The following is a 13998-nucleotide window of genomic DNA, read 5'->3' on the forward strand; positions in this document are numbered from 1 at the left end:
CCAGGTCCCCAGCCATCAGATGCTAGAGACTCCACCCCCACCCCATCACTTTGACAATTAAAAATGCCCCCAAGGTTTCACAGCCTAAGGGAACAGTACTGCCTCTACTGAGAACCACTGGCTGGATGCTGGCTGTCAGATTTCAGCCTCATGACTTCAGGATGGTGAAAGAGAAGGAAGCTGAAGTTGGGGAGGATTGGGAGGTTGAGCCAGAAAAGGTGCTGGCTGCAGTGCTGTCTCCCTCTGTCAAGGAGAGCCTTCACTTTCCTAAATTCCTTAGATCTGCCTCTTCCAGCCTGGTAAGAGTTTCATGTCCTGAGCCCAGATAGAAGGTGAAGTGAGGGGGAAAAAGATGATGTTTCGTAGTAATAAATGTGAACCCTGTCTGGCTTATTCAAGAGTCAACAAACCAAATCTGATCCCCTGCCCGCCACACATGCTGATTGTTAGATGTATACTGTGTCTCAGTTCAGGAGAAATCTAGTTCTAACATGAATCCTTGAAACATTTTTTGAAATTTAATCCTTGTTATCTTTTAAACAAGCATGATCTCATTCCATTTCTTTTCTTTCCCAGTTTTGTTAAGTATGAAGTAACATCTAATCCCTCTCGGCATTCACATTTTGCACGATTGAATGTCTTGAGCAAATGTGCATGGTGGTCTAGCACATCTCGGTATTAGCACTCTGCGTGCTGCCTGGGAGTCTTAAGCAAAGCAAAGGAGCTTAATTTCTTTGGAGTACTTTTCAGAGAATTTTGAGCTTTAGGTTTCCTTTAACAATGACACCTTCTTTCTCAAGTTTCTTTCTCAAGTGTGATTGTGCTGTATTTTACTTGTAAAGAGTCGTTTGGCCCAGAGGTATTGTTGTTGCTGTTTAGTTGCTCAGTCATGTCTGACTCTTTGCAGCCCCATGGAGTGCAGCATGCCAGGCTTCCCGTCCTTCACTCTCTCCCGGAGCTTGGTCAAACTCATGTCCGTTGAGTCAGTGACGCCATTCAACCATCTCGTCCTCTGTCATCCCCTTCTCATCGTGCCTTCAATCTTTCCCAGCATCATGGCCTTTTCTAATGAGTCAGCTCTTTGCATCAGGTGGCCAAAATATTGGAACTTCAGCTCCTTCAGCATCAGTCCTTCCGATGAATATTCAGGATTGATTTCCTTTAGGATTGACTGGTTCGATCTCGCAGTCCAAGGGACTCTCAAGAGTCTTCTCCAACACCACAGATCAAAAGCATCAATTTTCATCTCCTTTCACGGAGAGTTATGGTCCAACTCTCACATCCATACATGACTACTGGAAAAATCATAGATTTGACTATATAGACCTTTGTTGGTACACTTCAGATGCAAGCCAATGAATGATGTTCCAACAACATTAATTTATTTGCAGCCTTTTTCCAGGACCAGGTTTATCCGTTTGTCAATCAGATGCATAGTATTCACTGGACAGCAGATTAGGCATATGAGGAAATAAAAACTGAACTAGACACTTCACACCCTCAAAGAGTCTATTATCCGTCTAGGGACGATAAAACCTTGCATATACTATCATAAGTAGGCGAAAGGTAAGATGAAATACTTGTGGAGTTTCTAGGGATGAAATAGTGCTTTCTTCTGAAGAGGCTTCCTAGAAGAGGTTAAATTTTTAGCTTGATGATTTTGAAGATTCATTAAAATCTTGACAGGCAAGACACTTTTTGAGGATTGGTTTTTTGAGCTGAAATAAATGTGAGCAGAATATTTGTGTGTGTGTGGCTTCTCATTACTTAATATTATGCATTCTCCTCTATTGATTGTCTGAATGTAAGTATGAATGACTTTTTAAAAATTTAAGTGACTTGAAATAATTAGTAATAATTGCTATAAAGAATCTCATTTGAAATTGCTACCTTTCTGATAAAGTCCACTAATTTAAGAGTTGAGTCTAAGTTTTGCTTTTTCCGTTGAAGAATTCAACTTTTACAACTCCAGATACTGGAATACCAATGCTATGTTTCAAAATTCTGGGGTGTAGCTTTAGCCTTATTCATAGTAAAATGCAATCAGACATAAGGCAGATCTTTGGGGACGGTTATACAAAGGGAGTTCAGCCACTAAAATAGGAAAGTGTTCTGGCCACCGGGGGTTTTTCGTGTATTGAACTTGAGGACAACACAGAAACTGAGCCGGAGCACCCAGGACTGCCTGTGGTTCCACGCCCTCCCCGTCTTTCTCCTAGGACTTGGGTCCAATTGCTTCTGCTCCCAGGTTATTAAGGTCCATCTCTCAACCCCTCTGGCCTCTGTCTGTACCACTTTCCTGTGGGCTGGAGATTTGACTAAGAGCAAGTTATTCAACATGAAATTTGGCCAGATGACACATTTGTCTCTTGAAGAGCTATCTGTGCCCCAGTTTTTATTGCAGCATTATTTACAATAGACATGGCATGGAAACAATCTAAGTGCTCACTGGATGAGTGAGTGGATAAAGAAAATGTGAGATGTATATGTATCCCATGGAAATGTAAGCATCCACATATTCCATATATGTACATACATACACATACAATGGGATGTTATTCAGCCATTAAAAAGGCCTGCCTTTCATGAGAACATGAATGGAGCTTGAGGGCATTATACTAAGGGAAATAAATCAGAGAAAGACAAATACTGCATGTTTTCACTTATATTCAGAATCTAAAGATGTGGAGCTCATAGAAGGAGAGAGTAGAATGGTGGCTGTCAGGGTGGGGTGGAGGGCGGCGGTGCCGGGGTCCAGCCCCGGTGGATCCAGGGAATTCGAAGGGTGGACGGCGTTGGCGTGGAAAGACTTGTTTATTGATTGATATAAGATTAGATTAAGAAACTATAGCGTAGTAAGAAGATTAAGTGGAGGAAGAGGGCTGAATAGCTTGGTTTACGCGGAAGGCCAATAAAATTCCAGACAAGGAATTTGCACCATCTACGTTGGGCCACCGGTGCCCGCTTGAATATCTAAGGGTGCCTCGCCTTAAGCTCCCTTTCTCGCGGGTCTTAACAGCCAGGGCAAGTAAGTAGACCTGGCGAGCCTCCGCGCCCCAGGTGGAGATTCAGCCTGAAGTTAAAGTAAAGAGCAGAGAGAGGGAAAGAGAGAGAAGAAGAAAGAGAGAGAGAGACACGGGGGAGCCAGAGCCCCAAGAAACCAGGCCGAGAGACTAGTTCGAGAAACTGGCCCCCTCCTTTATTGTTCAGAAGGCCTTTTATACTTTTGATAAAACACGGAGATCAATGAGTAACACAAAATTATGTAGCGTTCGCAGCTCAGACTCTTTCTATACATTATTTTGTATACAAAAGGTCTCAGGTGATTTACATTATCTTTTGGCCAAGAGGCTTGTTAACAGTTTTTGGCTCTCTTCCTTAATGAATGTTAATTTTGTTTCCCCTGAAGTGTTTTTCTTTAATCTACATCTCCTTAAAGCACTAAAGTTACATCTCTGTAGAACAAAGGTGCAGTGGGTTATAACAAAGAAGGTACTTAACTCAAAGATCTAATGTTGCTAATACCAGGTCTACTACTTGTTTTTCTGTATACCAACTATATCTACAAATAAAGGATGTGAAAATTTGGCAGCAAGTATTGACTCAACAAATGAAACTTTTAATCAGTCCTATTTTAAAGATTTTGACTCCTCGGAAGCTCCTACATTCCTAGGATGTTTTAAGCTTCCTGTGCCTCCTGCGGTCAGGAGGCCTCAAACAATCACATGCACAGCTGTACGAGTCCTGCAGGCAGGCTAGAAAGCCATCAGAGGGTTTTTTGGATTGAAACACTCTTTCAAATGCAGAAGACTAAAGCCCTGAATTGACTTGTTCCAGAAAATGTCAGAAGAGTGGAAAAGCAGAGCACAAAAGCCGGCAGATTTTTGTTGGGGTACATGCTTAGGAATTTCCAGAGGGGCCCCTGAAGTCTGAGCACGCCTTGCGTATGTCAGCTTCCTTCCTCATGACCTTGTCACGGGCGGGATTCCTCACACTGGCTTCCTGCACGGAGGGAATGGGGAGATATTGGTTAATGGTACAAATTCCCAGCCATAAGATGAATATGCTCTGAGGAGCCAATGTATAGCTTGGTGACTATAATTAACAGTACCATATACTTGAAAGTTATTAAGAGAGTAGATCTTAAATGTTATCACCACACACACACACACAAACAGTAATTATGTGAGGGAATAGAAGTGTATCAAATCACCTTATTGTACATCTTAAAGCTTCATATATTATAGGTCAGTAATAGCTCAGTAAACCTGAGGAGGGGAAAGGCATGTTTGTCAAAATTAAAATATCCTGTGTTGGAAATGTTTTCTCTCTGATCTGGATGGTAGGTATAGGTTTATAAATTCTTCAAATTGCGGTCTTAAGATTTGTGCATATCATGTATGTTATATCTCAACAAAAGATAATAATAAAAAATTTAAAAACCACTGAAGTGTTGCCAATTTTGGTCTACCTTGGGATAATTTTGCAATGAATATGTGCATTTTCAAGCATTTGAAAATAACTTTTTAGAACTTTTAGTGTTTTTCTTTAGTATTCCTTTTAAAATGATTTTTTAGCCAATTAGTTGAAATAACCTAAACAGCTGACAGTGACAGATTTATTATAATAACTATTTGTCCCCCCAAATTGCAAACAGCCTAGTAGAGCAATAATTGTACCCTCCTCCACACTGCCCCCACCCCAAGTTTTTTAAACAAAAGAAGAGAAAACAAAATTTCTGGGAAAAGAGGATGCAAATATGTGTTGCAGAACCACCTTTTTGGTGCTTCTAGATTTCCAACAATTTAAATACCTAGAATTTGGCGATAGTGTGCCCAAATCATTATTTCAAACAACTCGTCATGTTTACCAACACGACGCAGTCTCATGCTTTGGGGCCAATTTTCTCAGCCACCCCATCCCTCCTGCCCAGTTTTCATCTTGATGTCTATAGCTTTGGGTTCAAATTTAGACTGAAGTCTAGTAGTGAGTGAAAATAACTGATGATGCCAAGGGAACAAAAATAGAATTTACAGCAAAATCCTTACCTTTAGCTGTGGTTGTCAAGATTCAAGCACCAGAAGAGGAAGAGACATTCCTTTCTGAGAGAGAGCTCCTGAAAAACTGACAAATTTGATGCCACTAAATTGTAGCATTAAATCTATAAAGTCTAAGAACTGTACATAAATTAAGCCTGGATTTCTTTTCCCCAACACACCCAGCCAATCTCATCATCTTAGATGGATTTACAAATGGGATCAAGTGCTTCTTAATGTTTCTATTGGATATATATGTATATATTGAGCCTGATACTCATTTAAAGATAATCATTGAGCCCGAACTCTTTCATTGAAACAGGACAGCTGGGAAGTGGTGGAAGGACTGAGGGGAGAGATGAATTACACCCAAGAGCCACCAATACAGAAAGGATTTTTGCTGAAAAAGAGAAAATGGCCCTTGAAAGGCTGGCATAAGGTAAGAACTGGCTTGGGACTCACCTTTGTTTGCACCCACTTTCCCTACTCAGGCCCTGTTCTTAGGTGTGTATATTTAATTTGAGGCTAAGCAAGGAGACCAAGAGAAGGACATTTAAATAGAATATTTTAATGAATTCTACTTTGTTCCCCACAGAGATTCTTCTATCTGGACAAAGGAATCTTGAAATATGCCAAGAACCAAACTGACGTAAGTGGTCTTAATCCAGCATGCTACTGAAGAATTCTCCAGGGCTAGTCATGTATGAAAGGAGAGAAGGTTAGCACTCCCCTTGATGAGGATGGAAGAGGCTCTTGAGCCTGACAACATGCATATGATTAAGGCATTGCCACCTACTCCATGGCATCTAACCACTGGTGTCGCAAAGAGTCGGATGCGACTGGGCAATTGCACAACAATATAGTGGCTCAATCGGTAAAGAATCTGCCCGCAGTGCTGGAGACCCAGGTTTTATCCCTGGGTCAGGAAGATCCCTGGAGGAGGAAATGGCAGCTCATTCCAGCATTCTTGCCTGGAGAATCCTCATGGACAGAGAAGCCTGGCGGGCTATAGTCCATGGGGCTGCAGAGAGTCAGACCCAATGGAGAGGCTGAGCATGCACACAGTAGTTATAGACTCGTGGATGAGACTGTCCATTTGGGATTGCATTTCCCTAGCTGGAAACCATGAGGGTGGTGGTGTTTCTTTCTCAGGGAACAGAGATGCCTGTTCCCTTCTGTCTCCTCTCTAGGTTCTGCGTGGGCTCAGTTCACCCACCAAGTGGAGGTGTGAGGGCCCCTCTCAATACTCTACTGGGCATCCAGCTCTGGGTTCTGGTCTTAGGGTTGCACTGTGGGGTTCTCTGAGTGGGGACAGACCTCTTCCCAGTGAGGTAACAGGAACAAAACACAGGACGTGTCCTCCCACTATTATGGGGACTGAGGGGTTTAGTGGGGAAAGTCCTTGGTGAAGGTGACAGGAGATTCCCGCGTGTGGACACCAGGCAAGCGGCCCACCGGGGCTCAGGATAACTGCTGGTCCTGCCTGCACGAGAGTCCCTCTCTCACCCAGCGCTTCTCTGCTCCTGCCTTCCTCTTTCACGGTGCTCACCCTGTAGGGGTACCTGCAGAAATGTGCCATAGTGCCTGACCCACAGTGGCCTGTCTTAGCTTCCTTACTCCTCTTTTAATTTTTATGTTTTACTCAGCTTAAAACATTTTTTGTTTAATTAATTTTTATTGGAGTATAGTCGATTTATAATGCCGTGTTTCTGCTGTACAGCACAGTGAATCAGTTAAACATGCACCCATACTGTTTTAGATTCTATTCCCACATAGGTCATTACAGAGTATTGAGTTCCCTGGCTGTACAGTAGGTTCTTTCTAGTTATTTATATATAGTGTATATGTCAGTCCCAACCTCCCAATTTCCCATCCCCCCGCACTTCCCCCTTGTAACCATATTACTCAGCCATGAAAAAGAAAGGAATAATGCCATTTGCAGCCAATGAATGGACCTAGAGATGGTCATACTGAGTGAAGTAAGTCAGATAGACGAAGACAAATATCATGATCGTATTATATTGCTTATATGTGGAATCTAAAAAATGAGTACAGATGAAACTAATACAAAACAGAAATAGAGTCACAGAGGTAGAAAACGAAGTTACTCCTCTTCTAAAATCACTTCCAAATGAATTTAGACCCCAGAAATCCTGCAGGAAACAGTGCCATTAACAGGTGAATTCACTGCTCTGGGAGTCAGTCCGCTTTCCTCACCTTCTGCTTGTTACTTAATCCTCTGCAATCCGGTCTTCCCTTTAGGTTAAGCAGGATGACGCATACACAGCACTCAGCTCAGCGCTGGCTCACACTAAGTGCTGGAGAAGTGTGGCTGTTGTGTTTACTATTAGTGGGTGTGGAAGGGGAGGGAGAGGGAAAGGAGTGTCAAGGATGTTCGGGTGGTTTTTAACACTGCGGTTCTCATGGGGGCCCCTGCGTGCCCCTGCAGATAGAGAGAGAGAAGCTGCATGGCTGCATCGACGTCGGGCTCTCGGTGATGTCTGTGAAGAAGTCATCCAAGTGCATAGACCTGGATACCGAGGAGCACATTTACCATCTGAAGGTGAGACTGCTGCCCAGGCGCTGTCTCCCTTTGCACAGATCCTTCATGTTGCAAAGGAATCGTCAGTTACAGTACCATTGGTGATGCCTGGTGAATTTCAGAACATCCAGCCAATGTGTAGAAGATCTTCATTAGGAAAGTATTTCTAAGGATGCTATTGCTATCTGGATGAGACAGTTCTTCATTGTGCAGGAGAGTCTCTCACACTGGGACCCAATAAAATAAATTCAACATCCTTGTCTCTTCTCCCTCATATCTGGCCTCCATTGTGACTGTGACATCAGTAACCAAAAAAAAACTTCATGTTTTCAAATACAAATGCGCTCTACTCCCAGGCAGTACCATCTTTAGTGAAGAGCCATTTGCCATAGAATAAAATATGTTTCCTGAAATATAATATGATCTTTAGTCTGTGAAGCTCTGGCTTACAACGTCAACTAACTTTACAGGGATTAAAATTCTCATACCACAGTGATGTTAAAAAATTTTCCCCTAAAGGACAGGTCTCTAAATAGTGTCTCTGAAATGGAGTGTTTCACTCCATTCTTCTGCCGCTTCTGCTGCAGATTGTATAGATAATTAAAATCATGAAGCAAGAGCTTTGGAGATCCAGATCTGGTTCAGATCTTAAGCACCTGACTACTTACTCGCTCTCAGCCTTTGACAAATTATTGAATCTCTGAAAGTCTTAGTTTTCTCACCACTTCCCGCCCACACAATGGGAACTACTTTGCTCATCTTGTGGAGCTGAATGTAGAAAACTTGATGTAATTCCTGACCCACTGTAAGCTCAATAGGTTCATTTATTATATATAATTATTAGATGTTACCCGAGGATTAGAAATTAATTTAGAAAACGTAGGAGTCCTTTCTTACTTGGACAAATTACTTGGAATATTGGGAATGGGGGTGAGAGGAAAATAAAAGCATGAGATTGAGATCTTCACATCTTAGTGTATCCCTGTCCTCCCCATGACGTGTCTGTGGTACTTGGGCAAATACATATTTAGCACATACATATAGTTGAGGGACTGCCCAGGACAGTCAAATCTATATTGTTTTTTAAGCCTAAGCCTCTGTGCTTATGGGTGTAATAATTGTTTAGAGCAGGGTTTCTCACCTTCAGCACATCTGGAGGGTGGGCTGGAAACTTCTTTGCCATGGGGGCCTGTCTTGTGCATTGTAGGATGCCCTGGCCTACCCCCAGTAGGTGTCAGTAACAGCCCTCTTCTAATTATCACAACCCCCATATGTCTACAGATGTCATCAAACATCCCCTGGGCTGGTCACAATACCCTTGACTAAGAATAACTAATGTGAATCAAAGGAGGGAGAGACCTGTAATCTTTTTTTAAAAAAGATTTTTTAAAAAATCAAATAATTTCAAATAACTCTCAAATAATTTCTCTATTCTAGTTAACAAAGTAAAAGCAATGATTAATTCCTAATTTTTAAAGAACTAGAATGCCTCAACATACATCAAATGCTAATATCGTGATAAACGCTGGTTAATATTTCTCTGTGTTGATTCACTTCCAGTTCTGTTTGTGTTTCCTGTCTACTCTGACCATCAGTTATGCCTGTGAGAGCGGGGGTGTGGACTCATCTGACGTCCTGGCTGATGGTCTCAGAGTCGGACAGTTTCTAATGTGAGCCATCCAGTCCCAGTCTCTCCCTTTGTCACAGAAGGGGGTCTGGGCAGCAGAGAGTCACGTAGCTGTGCACTCGCAGTCCTGTGACTACCTAAGGGGCTAACGCAGAACCCTGGTCAGTTACTTAAGAAAGTGCTTTTGTTCTTCTGCCTCGTTTAACCCAGTTAAAAAACGGGTCAAGAGGAATGCTCTGGGCACTGATTTTTAATGGCCTCTGATAGTAGACTAGTACAAAGAATGACACAGGATTCCTATAAAATGCCCAGTAGCAAGGTCTGGGAAATGAAGTACATTTCAAGAACATAATTTAAAGGAGACAAATAGATGAGAGTCTGTGTTGCTTCTACCTGTAAATGGCATGTCCAGTAGAACCTGGTGGGGTTTCATGTCTTGTGTGTATTTGTAACCAACACAACAAATACAGATGTCGACCAAACACTTCCTAAATGAAGGATGTTGCTGACATTTATTTCCACATCCTTGCTCTCAGTAACAGCTTTAGTAAAGATTTTAACTGAATTGACCTGGATTTTTCTTCTTGGAAGTTAACCTACTGAGTATTCTTTTAGAGTCATTTATATTGCCTTTTCATGAGTCTCTGTTTTCTCATATATAGATGTCTGTGACTTTTCATTTTGAAAGTATTAATGCACCATCATACATACATAGAAGTATTGACTATTAAGAGATATTTATGGTGCATAGGTGCTTCATATATTCTTTTTAGTACTTTTATGCACATTTGATGTATTTTATAATAGTTACTACATACAAACATTACTCTTCATAGAAATTATACATTGATAGTCAATCATGGAGAGAATGGCTAAAAGTTTGTGTTTGTGTGTTTGAAAAATCCTGGAAATCACTGATAATACTTTATCCCATTTTTGTTTTCTAAGAGTGGGAGAAATGTTCTTGTAAATAACCTTCACATTCATTAACATCTATTCCTCAGTAGCATTTCGTTATCAGAGAAGATGAACAAGGTTAAATATTTCAAGAAGAATTTATTCATTCTCTCCAGTTCAGAGAAGATTGATCTGAAAAGTCTGAATTAGAAAAGAGGTTTTTTATTAATAAAAAATGGTGTAATGTTTTCAGTGGGGATATGAGAAATGGGGACAGGAGAACTTGGAACTGCTTTAAGAGATGGATAAATATCCTTTTTTCTAATTCTTTTTTCTTCTTGTAAGAGATGGATAAATATAAATTTCAACTTGTTTGTGGCTTAATGTAAGACATAATAATAGCGTAACAGTTGGCTCTTTCATAGAATGCTTAAATATGGAGTTTATGAAGACCATTCTTGCTTTCCATCTCCTACTCCATAGACTTGTTCCATAGACTAGACGAATGTAACGAAGTAAACAAATCGGTACTTCCACACTTCTACGTGTGTCAGTGTGAAGAGGTGCCAGGAATGACCTCAGTGGGATGACTGTTTCTTAGATGAGTGATACTCTTGTGTCCTTTCGACCCCACACAATCTAGGTAAAGTCAGAGGACGTCTTTGATGAGTGGGTATCCAAACTCCGCCACCACAGAATGTACCGTCAGAATGAAATCGCCATGTTTCCGCACGAAATTAATCATTTTTTCCCAGGATCTGCAGTCACAGACTCTGGTCCTGGGGTCATGGACACCGTTTCAAGTAGGAAGGTAATGATTTGCCCATCATGAATCTAAGGGAAATAGGTGGCTTTGTGGCGGGGAGTCTGCTCTTGGGGGCAGTGTCTGAGGAAGAAGAGGCTTACAGGGAGGAACAGAATGAGTTTGATCTAGGATTTTATTTGTCTGGGTGTCCCCTCAGTCAGAGCCAGGGCCAGAGGAGCATCTATTAATGCAGCGATCATAACTGAAGAAGAGCATGTACAGAGGGATTTAACATCCTAACCCTCCCTTGATCACTTTGACTTTAGTTTGCTTTCTGGCTGTAAACTGCAGGAGATACATTTATAGTCATACAGAACCACACAATCTTTCCCAACATTTGTGTCATCTTTTCATATGGTTATCATTTGGCAGGAGGAGAATTCAGGGGCCTGTAGCACGGTGTGGCCACATGGGTGACAGCTGGAGCTCTCAGGGTCTCTGATGGAGTGCATTGCTAGAAGCTTCTTCCTCATGGGCAGATGGCTTCCATTAGCAACTGGCCCACTTTATTATCCTTTCCCCTAAAGTGTTCCCACCAGGCTCTGTTTTCATTTATAATGTGCTTTTGTCATCTGTGGAACAGCGTAGCAGTATATCAAAGCAGAATTCGTTTCAAACCGGAAGCAATTTATCATTTTCTTGTGGTGGTGAGACTCGAGTTCCATTATGGTTACAGTCTTCAGAGGACATGGAAAAATGCTCCAAAGGTAGAGTGACTCAAAACCTCTGCTTCTTTCTGTTGAAAACCTCTGCTCTTAGATTTTCCTGATTTCGTTTATACTCCAGGTGAATTTATATTCTCTCTCTAGACTGGTCTGTGTTCCCTGTCAGATTTTGCTTATGAAGATCTGCACTCATGATAAACAAAAGACACTCTCTTTTAGAGTTTTATGTCTTCCCTTGGGTGTGTGTGTGAGTAGGTTTCCTTTTCTGTTCTTTAAGCAGCGATGCCCAATTTCCACATAGACTGCTAAATCACAGAATCCAGGGTTTAAGTGCCAAAAATGATTCTGATGCACATCCAAGAACTTGTAAATCACTGTCCAGAGGTGAGTGGGTGAATCAAATGGAGATTCCTCGCCAAACAGGTGTTCTCTACCCTGGCTGCACATTAGAATTACAAGAGAGCTATTAAAATGCCAGGATACCCATGCTCAGGCCCCTCTCCCAGAGAATCCCTTTAAATTAGTGCAGGGTGGGGCCCTGGCATCACTAGTTTTTCACAATTTCCAAACTGATTCTGGTAAGGAGCCACTCTTGATATACGGAAGCTCAGTGTTCTTAACCTTAGTTAAGAATCACCTATGGAACTAAAAAAGAAGTCACCAGTGAGGTTGGGAGTATTCTAATTTAATTGACCAGGGATGAGACTTTGACATAGGTAATTTTAAGAACCTCACCAGTTGATTTTTAAAACATAGCCACGATTAAGAACCACTATCAGAGAACGATGCCTGAAAATTGTATTTTTCTCTGTTGAATGCAGATAGGATCACATCTGGGGCCATAAAATGTTGCGCTCTCAATAAATATGAGCAATAAAAGCACTCTGCCTTTATCAACTTATTTGACTCAAATGTCCTGTGAGCTCAGAATATCATGATCGCCTCATGGACTGTAGCCTGCCAGTCTGTGGGATTTTTCAGGCAAGAATAGCAGAGTGAGTTGCCATTTCCTACTCCAGGGGGTCTTCCCCACCCAAGTATTGAACCCCCATCTCCTGCATTGGCAGGTGGATCCTTTGGCACTAGTGCCACCAGAGAAGCCTGTGAGGAAACTGAGACCCAGAGAAGGGTAATTTGGCCACGGTTCAGTTCATTAAGTACATTCAGATGGAGGCAGCCTGGTTCTCTAGATCTATGCCCTTAACCACAAGTCTACTGCCTCTCCTATAAAAACGGAAGTAAAATTTCCTAGCTTTACATATGTAAGAGCAAATATAGATAAATGAGAAAAATGGCTGGCACTAGTACAGTGAAGGTTGAACGCAAGACGAGTGGCTCCTATTTCTCCTCTTGTTTCCCCCTGCAGACCTGGCGCACTGTCACTCCTACCTGCTGGAGATGAGCCAGCTCCTGCAAAGTATGGACATCCTGCATCGGACATATTCTGCACCAGCTATCAATGCCATCCAGGTCAGCCAGAGCCCATTTCTGTTTGCCTGCTGGCACCTCTTAGGCTTTCCTCTCTCCTCCCAGGCTTTCACTAACAGGGAAGTTTTTCTGGCTGGTTGCTTCAGCCAAATTCAAGGGGATGGAGTTGGTCACTCTGGTGTGTGTCTTTCCCTATTGGTTTGGTGCATCTTACTGTCTGTGCTCTCTTTCCTGTTTTAAAACAAAGGGTGGAGCTTTTGAAAGTCCCAAAAAGGAAAAAAGATCACACAGGAGGTGGCGGTCCAGAGCTCTTGGCAAAGAAGCTAAAGGAATGCTGCAGGTAACCCTTGCTTCCCCCTCCAGGCTGGTTTCCTCAGGGACACAAGCTGGGGTCCATAGAAAAGTGACTATGTTGTAGTTACTCTCAGATACCCTGTGCAGAGACAGGAATTCAGTCACTTGGGTTTTCTGAATACTAAAATAAGCATGTCATGCATATTGAGTAAGGGAAAAATGGGATGCAGTTGGAGCGACTGCAGTCATTTCTAGGGTTTTGGTTTTCCCTTCTTTACTGCTTAGCCTGCCTGCTCTCTTCCCCACTGGGGTGTGCACCTTGATTTCTGGCTGCTGTGCTTGTGTGCTCTGTCCCACCTTTTCTGTGGCTCAGTGGACTCACCATCCCTCCGAGCCCACTGGCCAGAGTCTTCGGGAGCAGGACATCATATAGACTGTCTCTTCTCTCCAACCTTCCCACCTTCCATCAGAAGTTCACTGCATAACACTAACTGCTGACTTTTCCAATGCACAGCTAAGCCAAGATTTGCAGCTCAGTCATTATATATTAAATTTCAGCATTATTAGGGTCAAAATAAATCAGGAACTTACAGAAACTGTTATACTCTTATGTAACTCTGGTTTAAAGCACTTTATGGATTGAATTGAAATACTTGCAAAGCAAAGAGAGATTTGTGTTCAAAACATCTGAGAAAGTGATTTGT

At 42.1% G+C, this 13998-nt stretch overlaps 1 protein-coding gene and 1 non-coding gene across 10 annotated transcripts in view; both read left to right on the forward strand.

The window, feature by feature from the left end:
* OSBPL3 (oxysterol binding protein like 3) overlaps positions 1–13998 on the forward strand; it is a 196352-nt gene that overhangs the window by 112440 nt on the left and 69914 nt on the right. For 7 of the 9 annotated variants that reach the window (XM_042248661.2, XM_060415042.1, XM_027968666.3 and 4 more), the window contains 7 exons: positions 5359–5475; positions 5632–5685; positions 7486–7599; positions 10746–10913; positions 11491–11614; positions 12939–13042; positions 13248–13340. In XM_042248661.2, the coding sequence (XP_042104595.1) occupies positions 5359–5475; positions 5632–5685; positions 7486–7599; positions 10746–10913; positions 11491–11614; positions 12939–13042; positions 13248–13340 (774 nt within the window). The remainder of the gene's footprint in view (positions 1–5358; positions 5476–5631; positions 5686–7485; positions 7600–10745; positions 10914–11490; positions 11615–12938; positions 13043–13247; positions 13341–13998) is intronic. The other 2 variants (XM_027968668.3, XM_027968670.3) reach the window with 1 other exon arrangement.
* Positions 5733–5858, forward strand: LOC114114656 (U6atac minor spliceosomal RNA). The gene has a single exon (XR_003589276.1). It is a non-coding gene; the product is annotated as a U6atac minor spliceosomal RNA (small nuclear RNA).

The sequence above is a fragment of the Ovis aries genome, chromosome 4 (assembly GCF_016772045.2).
Source record: "Ovis aries strain OAR_USU_Benz2616 breed Rambouillet chromosome 4, ARS-UI_Ramb_v3.0, whole genome shotgun sequence".
Taxonomy (NCBI): domain Eukaryota; kingdom Metazoa; phylum Chordata; class Mammalia; order Artiodactyla; family Bovidae; genus Ovis; species Ovis aries.